The sequence below is a fragment of the Hyperolius riggenbachi genome, chromosome 3 (assembly GCF_040937935.1).
Source record: "Hyperolius riggenbachi isolate aHypRig1 chromosome 3, aHypRig1.pri, whole genome shotgun sequence".
Taxonomy (NCBI): Eukaryota; Metazoa; Chordata; class Amphibia; order Anura; family Hyperoliidae; genus Hyperolius; species Hyperolius riggenbachi.
The window spans coordinates 33,841,270-33,861,182 of record NC_090648.1 but is presented as its reverse complement, the minus strand read 5'-3'; the positions used below and the strand labels follow the sequence as shown (position 1 = coordinate 33,861,182).

General features: G+C 46.7%; 1 protein-coding gene across 1 annotated transcript; it reads right to left on the bottom strand.

The window, feature by feature from the left end:
* Positions 1–7,811: 7,811 nt before the first annotated feature.
* Positions 7,812–13,646, bottom strand: LOC137562014 (platelet glycoprotein Ib alpha chain-like). The gene is made up of 2 exons (XM_068273357.1): positions 13,152–13,646; positions 7,812–9,170 (listed from the first exon to the last, which is right to left on the bottom strand). The coding sequence occupies exons 1-2, from the start codon at positions 13,644–13,646 to the stop codon at positions 7,812–7,814; spliced, it is 1,854 nt and encodes a 617-aa protein (XP_068129458.1).
* Between the last annotated feature and the right edge of the window lie 6,267 nt (positions 13,647–19,913).

Below are 19,913 nucleotides of genomic sequence, written 5' to 3'. Positions count from 1 at the left end.
ATCGAGGCCTACAATTCTTGAAAAAAAGTTCCTGCTTTTGACTTATATTTCCAGACAGAAATGCACCGCCAGGGAGGTTAGATAAAAAGCAAAAATGCTATTGTGACCTATTGTGAGCCCAATCACCCTAGGAATCGCCGCACACAGCGCTTCTGAGATTCCTAGTGGATTCCAGCCCTTAAAGTGGACCTGAACTCTTGCACAGGACAGAAGGAAAACAAAGAAATGCACCCTGTATGTATTCAGAGAGTTTAGCCTGTTTAAGGGTCGGTTCACACTTGTTTCAAAACTGTATCCGTGACTTTGGTTTTTTTTGCCCTGCACCAAAACTGAGTCACGGATACCAATGTTAAAAATAGCGGCCATCTTCATACACCTTTAGAAAACTGAACCAAAAGGCAACACAAACACGGATCTCCCTTCACACACAGAACTTTGCACACAGAACGGATGCCAAAGCAGATTGCCTACTGTCTGCTCCTCCCCTCAGCGTCTACTTTGCGGCCCTCTTATCCAATGGAAACACACAGGAAGGAAGGAAACGTTTTTGACATATGTTTAAACGGACTGGAAACGTATGCTGCAAAAGCACAACATTTTGAAAAACGGATCAGTTTTTAGAAAAACTGATCCATTTAAAACGCATTCCAATCTGCAGCCTGACAAGTGTGGACCGAGCCTAATGCTGCTGGGTACACACGATGCAATTTCCCGCCCCATTGACGGGAAGCGATAGATTATTTCCAACATATCCGATTGGCTCTTGATCGATAAAGCGATCGATTTTGCACATATCATTAGAACATTTGTCGATCGGGTGCACTTTGGACATGTACACACAATGCAACTTCCCATTTCATCACCCATCAATCGTGCGGGAAATTGCATCGTGTGTACCCAGCATTATATTCCCCCTCATTTGTGTCTAATCACCAGTTGTAATTTGATCTCCCCCCGTGTCACATGACTTCCATGGCAGAGATGAGAGATAAGCTCATTTGAAAGCACAAGATGTTAAAGGACAACTGTAGTGAGAAGGATATGGTGGCTGCCATATTTATTTCCTTTTAAGCAATACCAGTTGCCTGGCTTTCCTATTGATCTTCTGCCCCTAATACTTTTAGCCATAGCCCCTGAACAAGCATGATTAGACTCTAATGGGCTCTATTCACAATCACACATGCGGTAAAAGATTTTTTTACCGCTATAATACCATCAGTGATAATTTCCAAATTTTTTCCACATTCACTAAACATTTTCTGCATGTTTTTCGCATGTGGGAACAATGCGTAACAAAAATTGGGAAAACATGCGTAATTACATAGTAAACATGCGGAAACAATACGGAAAAAAAGTGGACTAAAAAAATAATAATTAAAGTCCAGCAAACACAGTGCCCAAGGCTCCAGACTACATTTAAGAACCCGAGGTGGGTTCTAACAATGCTAACCGCATACAGAGGCTGGGTCTGCTTACACTGCCCAGCCTCTGTTGCTATCCAGATTCCCTCCTTACCCCCCCCCCCCCCCCCCCTGCGCTCTGCTAACCCCATAAATCACAGCCGGGACCGGTCCGGAGCTATGCAGGAGGCGGGGAGGCATGGGGGATAGCAGAGCGCAGGGGGGGGGGGGGGGGGCTTAGGGGGGATCTGGATAGCAACACAGGCTGGGCAATATAAGCAGACCCAGCCTCTGTATGCGGATAGCATTGTCAGAACCCCACCTCGGGTTTTCTTTAAGTGAATGGGAAGGGAAATATTTCACCAAGTACTTGTAGTTAAGTCAGAAATACTGCGCTCCTTTTTCTTTGTAAATTTCGTTTTTTTTGTGGGAATTACCAACTTGCAGACTTTTACCGCACTGTTTATGCATACGGGAAAAGAATGCGCACAATTTTACGCATGTGGTAAATAACCATGCGTAAAATTGTAAAAGTCAAGATGGTCTTATTTCATTCGGGAATTTACCGCAAGTGCATTTCCGCATGCAGAAAATGATTGTGAATAGAGCCCTATGAAGTCCTTAGTGCATAACATTTACACAAGTGCCTGGGATGGGCGGAGCATGCAGGACCACTACTCTATGGTTAACTCGATGGGGTGCATTGCAGGGTAGGGCTGAACTAGTCAGCACAAGCACTGCTGGCAATTGTTTTTCCTTTACCTGTTATAAAATTGCCATAAACCTTGCTTGTTGCTGCAGAAATCTCTTTGCACTTTGAGGCCTCATTCACAGGGGGACGTTGCGGAGCTGCGTTATAAACTCTTATAACGCAGCTTTCCCAGGGCCGGCCCTGGACTTTTTGCCGCCTGAGGCAAATTTTGAAAAAATTGTCGCCGCCCCCCCCCCCTCGTGGGGGGCCGCCGAGCTGGAGGGGTAGCGGGCAGGACGGGGGTATTTGACCTAGCGGTGGGGAGGGGGGTCGGACCCCCCCTCCCTCGCCTGGGTCCCCCGATCTGCGCTCCCCTCCAGCTTTAAATAGCGAGTAAGCAGCCGTCCAGCCGACCAGTAAGAGGCACGGGCAGGGGATCACTCACCTCTTCCTCGTTCCAACGTGCTCTCCACTGACGTCACTTCCTGCAACGCCGGCCACGTATAATACAGTGGGCGGCGTTGCAGGAAGTGACGTCAGTGGAGCGCACGCTGGAACGAAGAAGAGGTGAGTGATCCCGTGCCTCTTACTGTCAGCTGGACGGTTGCTTACTCGCTATTTAAAGCTGGAGGGGAGCGCAGTTCGGGGGACCCAGGCGAGGGAGGGGGGGGGGGGTCCGACTCCCCTTCCCACCACTAGGCCCAATACGCCCGTCCTGCCCGCTACCCCTCCAGCTCGGCGGCCGCCCTCCCCAGCACCCACGGACGGGCAGATGCCGCCCCTAGAAGTTTGCCGCCTGCGGCAAAAGTTTCACCCCGCCTCATGAGCGGGCGGGCCCTGAGCTTTCCGCACTGCAATGCTAATCCTATGTGACGTTCACAGTGTGACGTTAGTGTCACATTGTAACTTGTAGCGTTGTCTCTAAGGCTACTTGCACACCAAGACGTTGCGTTAGGTGCTACGTTAAGGTCGCATAACGTGCACCTAACGCAAGGCCTGGTGCTCTTCGTTGTGGACGTCAGAGTGAGCCGCATTGTGCAGCTCACTCTGGCGTCCGTGATGCCGTGATGCGTACTCTTGTGCGCATGCGGCATCACGTGGTCCCGCCGGCCAATCGCCGCACAGAGCGGCCGCTCCAGGAAGTAAACACTGCACGTCACAACGTGCAGTGAATATTAATTAGCCATGTGCCTGGCCGCTCTGTCTTAAGAACGTGCAGCGTTACATGTAACGCAACGTGGGCAATGTGAACAGCCCACTTGTGTTACATTGCTGTGCATTGGGGAGCGTTACAGACTGCACTAACGTGCGCCTGTAACGTCTTACTGTGTAAGCAGCCTAAATGCACACATTACCAGGTACAAGGAAGCATACTTTTCAATTATTATTATTATTAAGTATTTATATAGCGCCAACATCTTCCGCAGCGCTGTACATAGTATATATAGTCTTGTCATTAACTGCCCCTCGAAGGAGCTCACAATCTACTCCCTACCATAGTCATATGTCTATGTATGTATCGTGTAATGTATGTATTGTGGTCTAGGGCCAATTTTTTTTTTTAGGGGGAAGCCAATTAACTTATCTGTATGTTTTTGGGATGTGGGAGGAAACCGGAGTGCCCGGAGTAAACCTACGCAGACACGGGGAGAACATACAAACTCCCTGCAGATGTTGACCTGGCTGGGATTTGAACCAGGGACCCCAGCGATGCAAGGCAAGAGCGCTAACCACTACGCCACCGTGCTGCCCCCAATGCCTGTATGCTTTACTGTACCTACTGTATGCGACGGTAATGCAGTGTTAATGTGCGTTACCACCTTTTTTTCGCGTTGCGTTGTAACTTGACATGACAACGCAACATCCCACTGTGAATGAGGCCTGATATTATTAAAAATTGTGAAAATTAAATGGGGGCTGCTATTGATGCTTGTGGTGTACATCGTGTAGACTAGTCACATAGGTTCTAACCAGTTTTTCTGCAGGATTGATTAGCTGCACAGAGCAGGAGCCTTTGTTAATCGTTCCCAACAACCGCACTCATCCAGTAACACATACTGACACACTGTGGAATTATGTGCATATAAAAATAATGTAAGAAGACTGATACAGTGGCTGCCATTTATTCTTGCAAAATACAAAGTAAAGGTGGCCGTACATCTGGCAATTTGGTGTCAGCCAACCCATTAAATAATTATTATCGAATCTGATGAAAACAGGTGCTGCCAAAAGTATGCTGGATGGATAATTTGACCAATTTCAGGCTGAAAATGTCTCGATTGGACATGCTAAACAACAACAAAAGAATTCCATGACTGACAAAATCCACAAACACATGCTGCTAGTGTAAAGAATTAATAAATGTTTATTAAAGGACGTATCCAAAGTTATGTTAAAAACAAAGCCTGCCACTGGTCACAAACGCTTATATCATAAATAGAATATAAATACAAACATGTATCTACAATAAATACACTACCCTAGGGCAAGCTGCACAACTAGCATATGAAATACAATGATATCTGGTGGTCAAGAAAACGACTGCATCTAATATTAAATAGTTACAATAAATAAACACTCATGTTGCATGACATAGTAATGAAAGCTATTTAATGTTTTTATCTCCGAGGAAGCACCCGAGAGGTGCGATACGTGTGAGGTCAGGCCTGACACTACCGTACAGAGGTATCCTGACGTTCCTAGGTGGTAAGCAGCATTATTTTGCTCTGGCGCTCTCATGAAATATTATATATATGCATGGAGAATACTTTGGATTGAGTTGCGTCATATGCTAGTTATGCAGCTTGCCCTAGGATAGTGTATTTATTGTGGATACGTGTTTGTATCTATATACTATGCCTATTTATGATATATGCCTCCGTTTCCGACCAGTGGCAGGCTTTGTTTTTAACATAACTTTCGATACGTCCTTTAAAGCGGTATAGTCACCATAAAAATCAAATTTCAACAGCAACTGGTCTGAGTGTATTAAGTGATAAAGATGCTAATCCTGCATTCAGAACTTTTTCTGCTGTTATGGTTTGGAGTTATCACATACTTTAGGAGCACTGGCCCTAGTGCCAAACAGTGGCAAAAAGTTGAATGCTGGGAGTTATTTTGAATGCTGGGAGTTCTTTTTATCTATAATATATTCCTCCTCTTCCATTTATTTCCCTGCCTAGCTGATCACTTGTTTACAAGCAAGGCTGAGGTGACTCAGTGATTGGATGTGTAAATAAAAAAAAGACTCTGAGAGGAGGGCAGCTAATGAATACACAATGAGCAAGAGAAGGGAGGGGGGGAAACAAGAGTCAGGGAGGATATGATGTCAGCATTAGCTTGGCAAAATGGCCACTGCCTGCAATAGGATTTTCTGCTTTTCCTTTATAAAATCCACAGGAATCATTACGTGGATAGCACAATACATCTGTTATGTAAGTAGAAGTAGTATTTATCTACTTATATATGTGGTTTTTTATTACTAGGTTAGCATGGGTGTCACTTGTTCTTTAACATTTATTAATTCTTTATACTAGCAGCATGTGTTTGTGGATTTTGTCAGTCATGGAATTATTTTGTTGATGTTTGGTATAGATTCATTTCCATGACCATGGATTGTTTTTTGTTGCTCTATTGTTGTGTATATTACTCGATCGGACATGCTGGGAAAACTCAGGCTGACGCATTCGATAGGGTGCGTGGTGGTAATACAAGAAACGAAACCCCTGCTGTCCTTCCCAAATGACATATGTGCCCCCCCCCAAGTTCTCGAGCATTAAAGAAAACCTGTAACTAAAAAAAGTTCCCCTGGGGCGTACTCACCTTGGGTGGGAGAAGCCTCTGGATCCTATCGAGGCTTCCCCCGTCCTCCTGTGTCCCACGGCGGTCTTGCTCTGGCCCTCCGAACAGCGGGGATGTAAATATTTACCTTCCCGGCTCCAGCGCGGGCGCAGTATCGGCTCTCCGCTCGGAGATAGGTGGAAATAGACGATCGCTGTCGGTCCGCTCTACTGCATCAGCGCAAGTCTCCTGCACCTGTGTAGTAGAGTGGACCCGACAGAGATCGGCTATTTCCACCTATCTCCCTGCTGAGAGCCGCAACAGCGCCCCCGCTGGAGCCAGGGAAGGTAAATAAATCAGCGCTTGTCAGGCTTGTCGAGGGAGGATTGCGGGATGCTTCTGGGAGCCAGCGCTGGATTGCCTGCAGCTACAGGGGAGGGGGAAGCCTCATTGGGACCCTGAGGCTTCCCCCTCCCGAGGTAAGTACCCCCCAGGGGACGTTTTTCTATTTTTTATTTTATTACAGAGTCTCTTTAAGATACTTTACCTGCCACAGCCACTAGCGTCTACCGCTGTGTCCACCGTATTTTTGCATTTGGGCCCCACGTAACTACTGGCCTAGGGCACGTGGGGCGCATGTGTGATGTCACAAACGTGCCCCACCTGCTATAACTCTGCCAACCACATGGGGCACCAATGCAGAAGTACGGTGGACAGGTAAAGTATCTTAATGCACTGGCACCGGGGGACACATAGAACATTGGGAGGGGCGTAGCCGGGGGTGGCTAGGCGTCGTCGCTAGGATGATTCCCTAGAGATTTCATGCTGACATTGATCGGGAATCGGCCTGTGGTGTATGGGCAGCCAACAGATCTCTCCGATCAGATTCCATCAGAGAAACAGCCGTGTCTTGGTCGATCAGCTGCCAAAATCGCTTGATATATGGGCACCTTAACATGAGTTCATTGTCTTTTTCAGAACATAACAGTAGTTTTCTTTTAAAAAGGAACGTTACACAAAAATAGTAGTAGGGGCAGGGGGGAAGGGGGGGGGGGGGGGGAGAAGAGGGGGGGAGGGGCAGGGAAAGAAATCAATTTATTGCAAAGCGAGAAGTTAAAAAAATAGAAATAGTAGATAGATCAAGAGATGATTGATACACTCTGTGTAATTAGGTCGTGTTTTTTGATCCATCGTGAACCGGCAGGTCCATCATCTTTACTTCTGGTAGACATAAAAAAAAATTAAAAAAAATTTAACTGCTCATGCTTGCAGGTTTTTAATGGCCACAGCTACAGCAATAACAATAGAGTATTGTAGCATGTTAGCCATCAGTAAAAGCAAAAAGTTTTGAATAGGGATACTACCATTTATTGGCTAACTTAAAGCCAATGTGTACCGATTAAAAAAAAAAGTCAGATACTCACCTAAGGAGAGGGAAGGCTCGGTCCTAATGAGCCTTCCCTCTCCTCTCCCGGTGCCCGGTGGATCCTCCGTTCAAATCCCCCGCCGCGTGGGACTTCAGAAGTCTTCGGGAGCACTCGGGCTCCCGAAGACGGGCCGCTCCATACTGCGCATGTGCGAGTGCCCACTATGACGCACTCGCGCGGGTCTATGACGCACTCGCGCGTGCGCAGTATGAAGCGGCCCGTCTTCGGGAGCCCGAGTGCTCCTGAAGACTTCCGAAGACCCCCGCAGCGGGGGATTTGAACGGAGGATCCACCGGGCACCGGGAGAGGAGAGGGAAGGCTCATTAGGACCGAGCCTTCCCTCTCCTTAGGTGAGTATCTGACTTTTTTTTTTTAATCGGTAACCATTCACTTTAAAAAAAATGTCAATAACTTGCAGTTACAGTGGAATTCGATTATATTCATTTTCCTGGCTGGACATTATGATGATTCCGATGACCATTTTTCATTGTTATAATGTATCTTTTTTTGTCATCATTGTAAAATGGCTGATGTGAATGTCCTCTCCAGGTCCCTGGGCTTAGCCTCAAGGACCAACATTCTTGTCACCCCAGAAGATGAGTGGTCCGCGAAGTGGGACGTGATGGCCTCATCACGTACAAGCAGTATCTCATCCTCATCCATCGGCACTCGTAGACTATAGCGAATCAGACGTATGTTGGGCTGCTTCTCCGCCACCTCTTGGTAATTACGGAAAAACTGGGCATAGATCCACACCAACAGCAGAATCACCAGCATCTGGGCTAGAATAAGGAAAATGCCCAACATATAGAGGATTAGGTGAAGGAAACAGCAATTTTTAAGAATTTTGTACTCCAACCAAGACATGCCATGTGCTTTTGCATGGGACTCTCTTGCCGGTGGCATGGTATATGACGAGGATGCTTCTAACCCTGTAGAGGTCCTAAAAGATGTTGCTGTGGTAGTGGTTGGCACAAGAGCAGATGTTCTAAAATGCTTTTGGGTCGGCACAAGGGTGGTCATCAGCAATGTACTGGGTTCTTCCTTTGTCTCCAAATGATGGCTAGTTGATTGGTGAAGAGCAGATGTTGGATTTAGGGTCAGAGGTGGAGCAGAAGTAGATGCTGATACTTCTGGGGTGTCCGAAGTTGTTCTTTCTCCAGAAGTTGTAGTTGTAGCAATTGATGTTGAACTTTCGTCAGTGGTCAGCAGCACAGGTGTAGTCATTTCCTTGACCACTGGTGGTAATACTGTGGTCACTGTATGTGTTGTCAAAACCTCAGTTGCCAATGTTGTCTCTGGCCTTTTTGTTGAGGTCATGATTAGCGTGGTCACTTCCCCAGCTGCTGTAGTTGTAGCAACTGATGTTGTACTTTCTTCAGTGGTCAGCACAGGTGTCATTTGGGCTGTTGTCCATGTCAGCATGGTTGGAAAGGTGGTCATTTCTGTTTCTGTGGTGGTTTGCATCAGAGTTTTTGATGGTACAGTGATCACACCAGCGCCCGTGTCACCTCTACCTTGTCTTTTGCAAATGGACATATCATAGTATACAAGTAGCATTTTATTGCTGCAGACTAGATCATTCTTAACAGGGTTTCCATCAACCATTTCATAGATGTTATCCGTATTCTCCTTCACCCAACCCTGTAAATATTGGAGGGCACAGTTGCAGAGCCATGGGTTCTTGTCAAGATACACATAAAATAAAAACTCCTGTTCTTGAAAGAAGTCTTCTGGAATGTTTGTCAATCGGTTTCCTGTCAAGTAAAATTTTGAAAGCTGTGTAAGACTCGAGATGAGATTGTCTGAAAGTTGCCACAGCTGATTGTATGATAGGTCCAAGACTTCGAGCTTCTCCAAGTCTTTGAAAGCCTAACGAAAGAAAGGAGGAACAGTTGTTTTTTTCCTCAAAGGAATTGGATAAAATAATTCACATTTTTATTCATATTTAGTAAACATTTGTTTAAAATATTCTTGATAAACTGAGAAGAGGTTAAAAAACCTTCTTGCAGCTGTCATTGGGAGGTTACAGGAAGTGCTTGAGTACGGAATTGGGCCCTGAATTTTACCTTGTATAATAGAACTGGCAAGGGCCATGCTGTTTACCTTGTTTGAGGCTTGAGGCCTAATAAATTCTCTAATTATTTGAGGTTGTCACATGAATGGGATATTGAAGGTGCAATAAGAAGTGGATAGTATGTGATTGTGGTGTTCAGGGGTGAGCTAGGAATATCCCCAACGCGCTACTAGACCCTGGCGGTCATTGCGGCCACCACCTTCCATGTCTCACTCTCTCTATGTGTGTGAATGGGCCATGCCCTGATCTAGCGCAGACCAACACTGCCTATCCAAGCATCCCAGCTGTCATGGTGCCCCCAGAGGGGGTGTGTAGAGCCTTAAACACACCCCTACAGTTGCACTTAGTGATAGGAATTCCGGCTCTTCTCAGAGAATCGGCTCTTTTGAATCGGCTCCCATTAAAGAGCCGGCTCTCACGGCTCTCAATCGGCTCTTCATTAATTATCACTAGACACCACTCAGAATCGGAGTAAAAGCCCCGCCCCCGTCTCCATGACAACTCCAGACTGCTTCTCTGACTGGTGCAATCCCTTCTGCTACTGCTCTGCTCCGCCCCATACACTCCTACAAGCTGCGAGAGGAGGACTACATCTCCCAGCATGCCTCAGCGCCCTTTATTACAGACCAAAGCAGGGCTGTGTGGGGCGGCTGAGGCATCGGCTCTTTTGAAACTGAGAACCGGCTCTTGTCGTTCACAGCAAAGAGCCGGCTCTTAGAGGCGGCTCGTTCGCGAACGACCCATCACTAGTTGCACTCCTCAGTCTCCTATTGGTTAGCATGCAAGAGTGTTATTGAGTCCATGGTGACTGGAGTAAACAACACTCTCTTAGTCGCTAAAGTCATAGATGACCGTCCTTGATGATCAGGGACAGGGAGCCTGCAACCAATGGTCAGGGACCCTGTGTCAGGCTGGTACATAATGGAATGCTATATGCCTGTACCATCCGGGCAGCCAGCGTGTACCGGAGGATCGTGCGTCCGCCATGCATGTATGCTGACACCGGTAAACGTGTACACATCCTGCAAAACCTGCAAAACCTGAAAGCAGGTGTGTGGTGATGTGCTGGTCTGGACCGGGACATGGACACAATAACACTCCTGCCTGCAAACCAATAGGAGACTGAGGGACTGCATAGGCACAGGAAGTGATATTCCGGATGTGATGTCACGGGTGGCTTGCCTTGCATGAACATGCTCCGTCCTATCCCTGCTACTGTCACTCACAGTGCTGGTTTGTCGCTAGATGCACGGCCTTTGGTAGATGCAGATCACACACATATACTAGCATATGCATGCGAGACATGGGAGGTGGGGACTGCACACGCCCAGTGGGTGGGGCTTGCTACTGGCTTTCAGGTATTTAACCTGCAGCCTGACAGTGGCTACTCAGCTCTGACCAGGGCTTTTTTTTCTGCTGTTAGGAGACTTTGCTATGTGGTGGCAGGTGAAGGGATGTAAATAATTGTTGTTTTGCACAGTACACTGTTTTTTGCACTTCCTGATGAAGCACTTTGGGGTGAAACATGTTGAAACTTAGTGTCCCTGTAAATATTGTGCACCTTTTTTTCCTATGGCTGAGTAAAAACATTGCTCTTAAAGCTGGCTGACTATCCATTGACTATTGACTGGAACTTTAGCTAAGGGTTTTCTCTTGCACCCACGGACAAGTGCATGGGGACAGCTGCTGTCCTATAGGGCATTGGGGCCCAGTGACACGGATACACAACTAGAAGTCACACGGCATATACTGCACACTTTACAGCGGTGCATCGTACTGATATTGTCAGCCCGATGATACAGGTGATTGATAGATCTTACTTTTAGTCATCACGTTGCTACACCCCTCCCATATGCACCACCAGTATTAAACCAAACCCGGGATACGCATTTTATTGAATAAAATATACTTAATGTAAAGAGACTCTGTAACATCAGAAACATCCCCTGGGGGGTACTCACCTCGGGTGGGGGAAGCCTCCGGATCCTAATGAGGCTTCCCACGCCGTCCTCTGTCCCACGTGGGTCTCACTGCAGCCCTCCGAACAGCCGGCGACAGACCCGACTGTAAATTCAATATTTACCTTTGCTGGCTCCAGCGGGGGCGCTGTGGCTGCTCTCGGCTCCGAAGTAGACGGAAATACCCGATCTCAGTCGGGTCCGCTCTACTGCGCAGGCGCCGGAAACTTGCGCCTGCGCAGTAGAGCAGACCCGACGGCGATCGGGTATTTCCGCCTACTTCGGAGCTGACAGCCGTGAGAGCGCCTGCGCAGGAGCCGGGAAGGTAAATAATGACGTAATTTTGCACGGAGGGCTGCATCGAGACCCCTGAGGGACGGAGGACGGCGTGGGAAGCCTCATTAGGATCCGGAGGCTTCCCCCACCCGAGGTGAGTACCCCCAGGGGACGTTTTGACGTTACAGTTCCTCTTTAATGTACAGAATTAGGGGTGTCCATAGGACCACATTTTGTAGTTGTATTTACCTAGTATGCTATTTGGGATATTTGCACAATAGAGTAGGTAAGAGCGAAAGAGATTAGAATCAGACTCACACCGCCAGCGATATGCTCTTTGAGTGCTATGGGAGAAAAGCACTTTACAAATGTTAGTGTATTGTATAAAATCGGTCAGCATGTAGCAGAGTTTAAAAAGGAGCATTTCCACTATCCTGTGGAATCCATGCCACAAAGAATTGGGGCTATTTTGAGGGTGGAGGAAGATCCTACCCAGTCCTGGAAAAGTGTTGATAATAAAGTGCTTAGTGAGTGCATATGGGTTCAGCAACGTGCATAGTTCCCTTAGATGTGTTGCAGTAGAGGTCTGAGATGTACAATTAAATAAACAGCACATTTTACTTAAAGAGAACCTGTACTGAGTAAAAATATTTAAAATAAACACATGAGGTAACTTCTAATGAACATTACATAGTTGCCTTGCCATCCGTTCCTCTCAGAAGCTCACCATTTTCTTCTGACAATAATCCCATCCAGTTCTGACAATATTTTGTCAGATCTGAAATATATCAGTTGCTGTCAGTAAAATATCAGTTGCTGTCAGTTATAGCTGAGAGGAAAACGGATGTACCAGGTAATGTTCATGTTTCCCTATGGCTCAAGTGGGCGATGTTACAGTTTAACTGTGTGCTGACCAGAAAGCTGTTATGGGGTAATGGCTATTTTCAAAATGGAGGACGGAAATTTCCCTTGATCATAGTGAACAAATAGGACGCGGGACAGGAGAAAGACACTGAGGAGTAGACTACATGGAAGGTAAGTATGACTTGTGTATGCTTATTTTGACTTTTATTTTCAGTACAGGTTTTCTTTAAAGAGGGATCCCACTTCAGGTTTGATAATTACCTAAATAGAGGGAAGACTTCGGATAGCATAAAACCTTCCAATCCCTTCATCTAACCCAATGTAGCTATTCAATCCACTCAGTCAAATAGCTGTTTGTAAATACTGGGGTAATGGGTCATCTTCGGAATTACTCACATTCTCAAGTAGTTTAGAGGACGAGTCCATCCTTTTCATTGAGCATGCGCCAATCTGAACTTGTGCATTGTACAACTTGGTGGGCATGTAAGCAGTTCCGAAGATTACCCATGTACTTTACTAAGAGCTGTTCGGTGGAGGAGCTACACAAGAGGATGGTGCTGTAAGGATGAGCTTGACGGAGTATCAGGAAGGCTCTATGCTACCTAGAGCCTTCCCTCTACTTAGTTAAGTATCAAGTCTGAAGCGAGTTTCCTAATTTCAGGTTTACTTTAAGATCACCTCTTCTGAAATGGAGTTGATTTTGTTCTTCTGGAGTATCAAATATTCCAAGTTTTTCAGTCCTTTAAAATCTGTATCCTCGATGCTGGAGATAAGGTTGTTGGTCAAGTCAAGCTTGGTCAGGCTGGAGAGGCGAGACAGATCTGGGACACCCTTGAGTGAATTGTTGGCCAGGATGAGTTCTTTTAACATGACTGGAAGGTCCACCTGAAAACTGGTCAAAGAATTGTCAGACAAGTCCAGCTCTTCTAGCTGCTTCATACTCTTAAAGCTGGAGGTGGAGACTGACTTCAAGGAGTTAAATCTCAGGATGAGGACGGCGGTGTCCGGGGGTATTTCCTTCAATGGGATGTTGGTTAAGTCAAGAGAAGTGCAAGACGTCTCCTGCTTGCCCTCGCTGTTCTTCTCTGTGACACAAGAGGACTGAGAGAAGACTTTGGCGGCAAAGAAGAGGGTAAGGAACCCGTATAGAAGCACAAGACCCGTCGTGCCCATGGTGATCTTCCAATGCGTTAAAACAAGGCTACTGTAAGAAAAACAGATCAATAATTGGGGAGATGTTTGGATAGATAGTTAGAAAACATTATAGCCCTGTAGTTAATGCACCATCATTATTTATTTCCTGTACAGCTGTAACTTAAAAGGGCACTATGGCAAAAATTTAAAAATTTTAAATATGCGCAAACATATACAAATAAGAAGTATGTTTTTTTTCCAGAGAAAAATTAGCCATAAATGGCTTTTCTCCTATGTTGCTGTCACTTACAGTAGGTAGTAGAAATCTGACAGAAGTGACAGGTTTTGGACTAGTCCATCTCTTCATGGGGGATTCTCAGGGATTTATTTAGTTTCAAAAGCACTTTGTGAAAGGCAGTTACTCTGTCCAACTGCCAAAAAAACTGTGTAGTGAGCAGGGAAGCTGACCACCATCATTGTTTAAATCCTTTTTAGGTAATATCTTTATAAATAAGAAAAGCCTTGCTGAGAATCCACTATGAAGAGATGGACTAGTCCAAAACCTGTCAGATTTCTACTACCTACTGTAAGTGACAGCAACATAGGAGAAAAGTAATTTATGGCTCATTTTAGGTCTCGTTTCCACTATTGCGGTGCGGAATCGCCTGGATTCCACCGCTGATGAAATCGCATGCGGATGCGATTCCCCATGCGTTTTTTGCCGCGAATTCGCATAGGTGAGGGTATATGCGATTTTAACCATGTCACTGCCTGTGTGAATTTACATTGGTACCTATGCGAATTCGCGGCAAAAAACGCATGGGGAAAACGCATGCGATTTCCCTATTAAATACATTGCATGCGATTCGCATGCATTCCACTCGCAGGCAAATTCTGCGGCTCTTTTGTGCGTTTTTTCACCGCTGAAAAATACGCACCTCAAGAACGCTACAGTGGAAACAGGCCCATCCACTTGCATTACATGTGCGAATCCGCATGCGTTGGACGCATGCAGATTCGCGATAGTGGAAACGAGCCCTGACTCTAGAAAAAAGTCTTTTGTCATTTGTCTGTTTGCCCATATTTTGAATTTTACAATTTTTCACCATAATGCCCCTTTAAAGGGGAACTGAAGAGAGAGGTATATGGAGGCTGTCATGTTTATTTCCTTTTAGATAATACCAGTTGCCTGGCAGCCCTGCTGATCCTCTGCCTCTAATACTATTAGCCATAGCCCCTGAACAAGCATGCAGCAGATCAGGTGTTTCAGACTTATAAGTCTGATCTGACAACACTAGCTGCATGCTTGTTTCTGGTTTTAATCAGATACTACTGCAGAGAAATAGACCAGCAGGGCTGCCAGGCAACTGGTATTGATTAAAAGGAAATAAACATGACAGCCTCCATATACCTCTCTCTTCAGTTCCCCTTTAAAGGCAACCTAAAGAGAGGCTTTTATGTTTATTTCCTTTTAAGCAATACCAGTTGCGTGGCTGTCCTGCTGATCTCTTTGGCTGCAGTAGTGTCTGAAGCACACACCTGGAACAAGCATGCAGTTAATCCATTTGGGACAATTAGGCGAGTAATAGGGGAATGGGATTTATATTTTATATTGAAAGCATATTTCGCGCTGTGAATAAGCTTGACTGAGCTGAGATTCTAGACAAAGTTTCTTTTTATTGTTTAACCCTCCTGGCGGTTTGTAAAAATCCGCCAGGGGGCAGCAAATACGTTTTTAAAATTTTTTTTTTTTTTTCATGTAGCGAGACGAGGTCTCGCTACATGATAGCCGCTGCTCGGCGGCATCCCCCCAGCCCCTCCGATCGCCGCCGGCGATCGGAGATCAAGAGATCCCGTTCAAAGGGATCTCTTGGAGGGCTTCCCCCGTCGCCACGGCGACGGGGCGGGATGACGTCACCGACGTCACCGACGTCATCGACGTCGTGACGTCAAAGGGGACTCCGATCCACCCCACGGCGCTGCCTGGCACTGATTGGCCAGGCAGCGCACGGGGTCTGGGAGGGGGGGCAGCTGCGGCGACGCGTATAGCGGCGGATCGGCGGGTAGCGGCGGCGATCGGACACTGCACGCAGCTAGCAAAGTGCTAGCTGCGTGCAGCAAAAAAAAAATTATGCAAATCGGCCCAGCGGGGCCTGAGCGGTGCCTCCCGCCGCTGCCCGTGCTTAGCACGGGCTTACCGCCAGGGAGGTTAAAAAGCATTTCTTGGAAAGAATAAATGCAAACAAGCAAGTCAGCCTGCCTACTCATGTGCTACTATTCTGGCAGCTGGACTGTGCCATTGTCATTTAAAGGGAACCAGAGATGAAGCACCCTCTTGTATTTTACTTTATAAATCAGTGGGAACATGACAGTAAACACCTAATCTGCTCTTTGTTTCATTGTTCTCTGTTCAATCTGACTGTTATCACCTCTGATAAGAATTCCCGACTGAGCTCAGTCTGGCTTTGCTATGGAAAGATTATAGCTGAGTCTGTCTCCTCTGGTGTCTTTTCAAGCCCAAGCCTGCCCCCTTGTGGCTCTGCTATAATGACTCAGCTATAATTATTCCCTGCAAAGCCAGAATGAACGCTCAGTCCGGGATTCTTATCACAGATGATAACAGACACTTTTAGCAGTGAGGATGAAACAGAGAGCATGGTAAGTGTTTTCTCTAATGTTCTTATATGTATAAGTATATATGGTAAAATACACAAGGGTGCTTCGTCTCTGGTTCCCTTTAAGGAATGTCTTTGAAATCCTGAGAATCCCGCATGAGGAGACGGACTAGACTAAAACCTATAAGTAGGAGGTTCAGCGTTTGTACAATATAATGCCTGCTGTGACAGCTACATAGGAACTAAAATGTGTAGTTTTTCACCACAGTGCTCCCTTAAATAAAGTTTTCTTCTGTACAATAATTAAAGTGAGATTATACTCCCAAGATTAAAATTTCAGTAACTACAGTTACATAAAAGAACATTTGATAAACATCTGAAAGCATTCCCAAGTATTCCCTGTGTGTAAAATGTGTGGAGGACATTGTAATTGTGACGAGGGACACAGAGACTAGTATGGGCGGGAAGAATACCCGGGTAAGTAAAGCTGCACTACTTTCTTTCCCCGTCATGTATCCCTTAACAATATTTTCCATGCTCCCACCACCAGGGGGCGGCCTGCTTCTCTGCCCCCACCCCCACATGTGCACAGAGCAGTATCTCTATTTGTAATCCCAGGAATCCAATAAATCCCAGGACACCTCTTCAGCTTCTGAATAAAACACATTAAACTGGTGGGATAGAAATGCCCATGTCGAAATAGTGGAGGTTTTAAGTATAGGCATGCCAGGCAGATGCTTAAAGAGAACCAGAGATGAAGCACCCTCTTGTATTTTACCTTATAAATCAGTGGGAACATGACAGTAAACACCTAATCTGCCCTTTGTTTCATTGTTCTCTGTGTAATCTGACTGTTATCACGTCTGATAAGAATCCCCGACTGAGAAGTCAGGCTGCTCCGTCTAGCTTTGCTACAGAAAGATTATAGCTAAGTCTGTATTCTGTGGTGTTATTTCAAGCCCAAGCCTGCCCCCTTGTGGCTTTGCTATAATGACTCAGCTATAATCATTCCCAGCAAAGCCAGATTTAATTGCTCAGTCTGGGATTCTTGTGACTGCTGTTAACAGACACTTTTAGCAGTGAGGAGGAAACAGAGAGCATGGTAAGTGTTTTCTCTAATGTTCTTACTGATATACATGGTAAAATACACAAGGGTGCTTCGTCTCTGGTTCCCTTTAAGGTGACACTGGGGGTGGGGGGAATAGTAGTTTTTAACACCTAATTGTTTATCATGGCTACTATGCTGCACAAAGGAGCCTTGAATAGTATAGCTATGATATGGCACTTGCTAAACAGTCTCTACAGGTTAAGGGATTGGGGCAGGGCTTTGGGGGACCTCCGGGTTCCTACACCCATTCCTTCCAAAACAAGGGCCCCTCTCTCTCTTTCTCCAGAGCAGGTGTTTTCCTGGGTAGAGGAGTCCTGGTGGCCACACTTATTTAATGACATTTTTGACAGATGGGCCTCCTTGGCCACCCACCACGGGGAAGGAGGTTTGAATGGGAGTCCCATCAAAGTTTTTCTGTGGCCCCCGCCATGTCTTGGGAGGGGGTGTGTCTTTTCCCATACAAGTTTTCACAATAAAATTGCTCAGCTTGTGAGATATGCAGGGCCGGGTCTAGTAACAGTGGGGGCCCCCAAGCAAAGTTAAACCAGGAGCCCAATGACAGACCCCCCCCTTTCCTAAAGCAGAATTAGGGGCCCTTTGTTTCTGCCCAATTCTCCACCCCTGCCCCGAACCAGCTGCCAGGTTCCCCCAGGTCACCCCCCCCCCAACTCAATTGTGTTCCCCGTGGCCCCTGCAGAGCCTTTAGCAGAGTAGCGACTCACCTGTCCCGGCAGGCGTGTTCCTCCATTGGTCCATGGCTACATACGATCCCATCTTCATCCTCCATGGATAGGGGAGTCGTGGTGGCCACACTTGTTTAACGGCATTCTTGACAGATGGGCCTCCTGGCTGAGGGGCCATCACGGGGCAGGAAGTTTGACTGTTGGGAGGCCCATCACAGTTTTCCTGCGGCACCCCATGTTGTGTGAGGGGGCGTGTCTTTGGTCCATGGCTCCGTACGATCCCATCTTCATCCTCCCAGGGCTGCCTCTCCTCCGTGACTCGATGCATGTTATACATAATAACCTCGAGTCAGATGCAGCCAGCGGTGGATGAAGACAGAGGAGCATGGTTCCATGGCCTGACAGAGTACAGCGGCCACTGGGAAAGGTGAGTGGTTACTCTGCTGAAGACTCCACAGGTGTCCCGGAGAGCAGTTAAGTTGGGGCGGGGGTGACCTGGGGGGTCCAGCAGCTGGCTTGGATCCTGGAGCATTAGCCGAGGTTGCCCATATGATAGCACTGTCCATGGAGGTATAATATGCCCCCTTTTGCTTCCTGCTACTCATTTCAGCTCATATCCAGGGGTGTAACTACAGCAGCAGCAGCAGCGAGTGACCACAGGGGGGAGCCGGAGCTGTGAGGGGTGCCAACTAATACGTCACTCCCTCAGATAAAGGGTTCCATCCATCAGTTCAGATGTTTTTGTGGCTACACTTGTTATAGGTGCGTGAAGACTATGATGGACATACCTTGCAAGATTGAACGCCCAGAGTATGAGGGTCACCAGGGGTAGACAGTTGGAAGGGTGTGAACACTGGGGAGGCATTAAAGCTTTGCAGGCGGGCCCCACAGGGGCGTTGCAAGGATCCTAAGAGATCAGGGGCACTTTTGGGCACTCCAGCCAGAAAATGGGTGTGACCATACACCAGAATGTGGGTGTGGTCATGGGTGGAGCCAAATTTACCTGAACTTACAGCGGTATAAGTAGGCCTGCCCAGAAAAGTTTTGTATGAAGCCCCCTCTCCATTAATACAAAAAAAAAAGTTCAGCATATCACATAAATAGGCAGAGTTACCTGGCCTCTGTGCTGGCTGGTCTGGCTTTCTGCTGGGAGGGCTGACCTGCTGCCAGGTTGTCTGGCAGTCCCTCCATCGCATACCCTGTCCTTCTAGTGGACCCCCTCCCATTTTCCCACGGCCTCCCATTGAGGCACCACCTCTCCCAGCATGCCCCCATACAGGCTCCACAGCTATATGGGTGTCCTCACTGTTCCTGCCCCCGACCCCACCCCCAGCAGAGTAGCACAGTGGGCGGAACTACTCATATCCTCCGTACACTTTCCAAGTCTGGAGACATCTTCTGTAGCTGGTGATAATCCCCGTAGCTTCTGAGAATCAGATATTTGGAGCTCTAGTGTCTGATTCATTCTCAGATACTAGGGGGAGAAGCTGGGAAGGGAAGATGGCCCCTATTCGATTCACTTTTCCTCCCAAGTTTTCTCCTGGGATATATTTTTTCACCTTCTTTTTAAAATACTGGAACTTTTCATCACTCTGCATTTAAAAAGTACCAAAAAGGAGGTGAAAAAGTACTGCCAAAATTATTTTGAGTATTTTCTTCCTGGGTGGTGGCTTAAAAAAACAGTATTGATAAGGTGCAGTGGCGTAGCTAAGGAGCTGTGGGCCCTGATGCAAGTTTTACAATAGGGCCCCCCAAGCAATCTATACATAACAATTGATATAGCGCACCAAAACCTGCCAATGGCAACTATAGTGTCAGAGGTGCAAGAAGGGGATGGGGAACAGCTTGTTAATGATCACTACTATTCAAAGCATCTATAGAAGTGATTATTATGATCACA

What these genes read in the sequence shown, in the direction of transcription:
- LOC137562014 (XM_068273357.1), bottom strand. Translation starts at nt 13,646, where the DNA reads ATGGGCACGACGGGTCTTGTGCTTCTATACGGGTTCCTTACCCTCTTC. An exon ending in TCAACTCCATTTCAGAAGAG is followed by an intron (nt 9,171 to 13,151) that starts GTGATCTTAAAG and finishes TTCTTTCGTTAG; the next exon opens with GCTTTCAAAGACTTGGAGAA.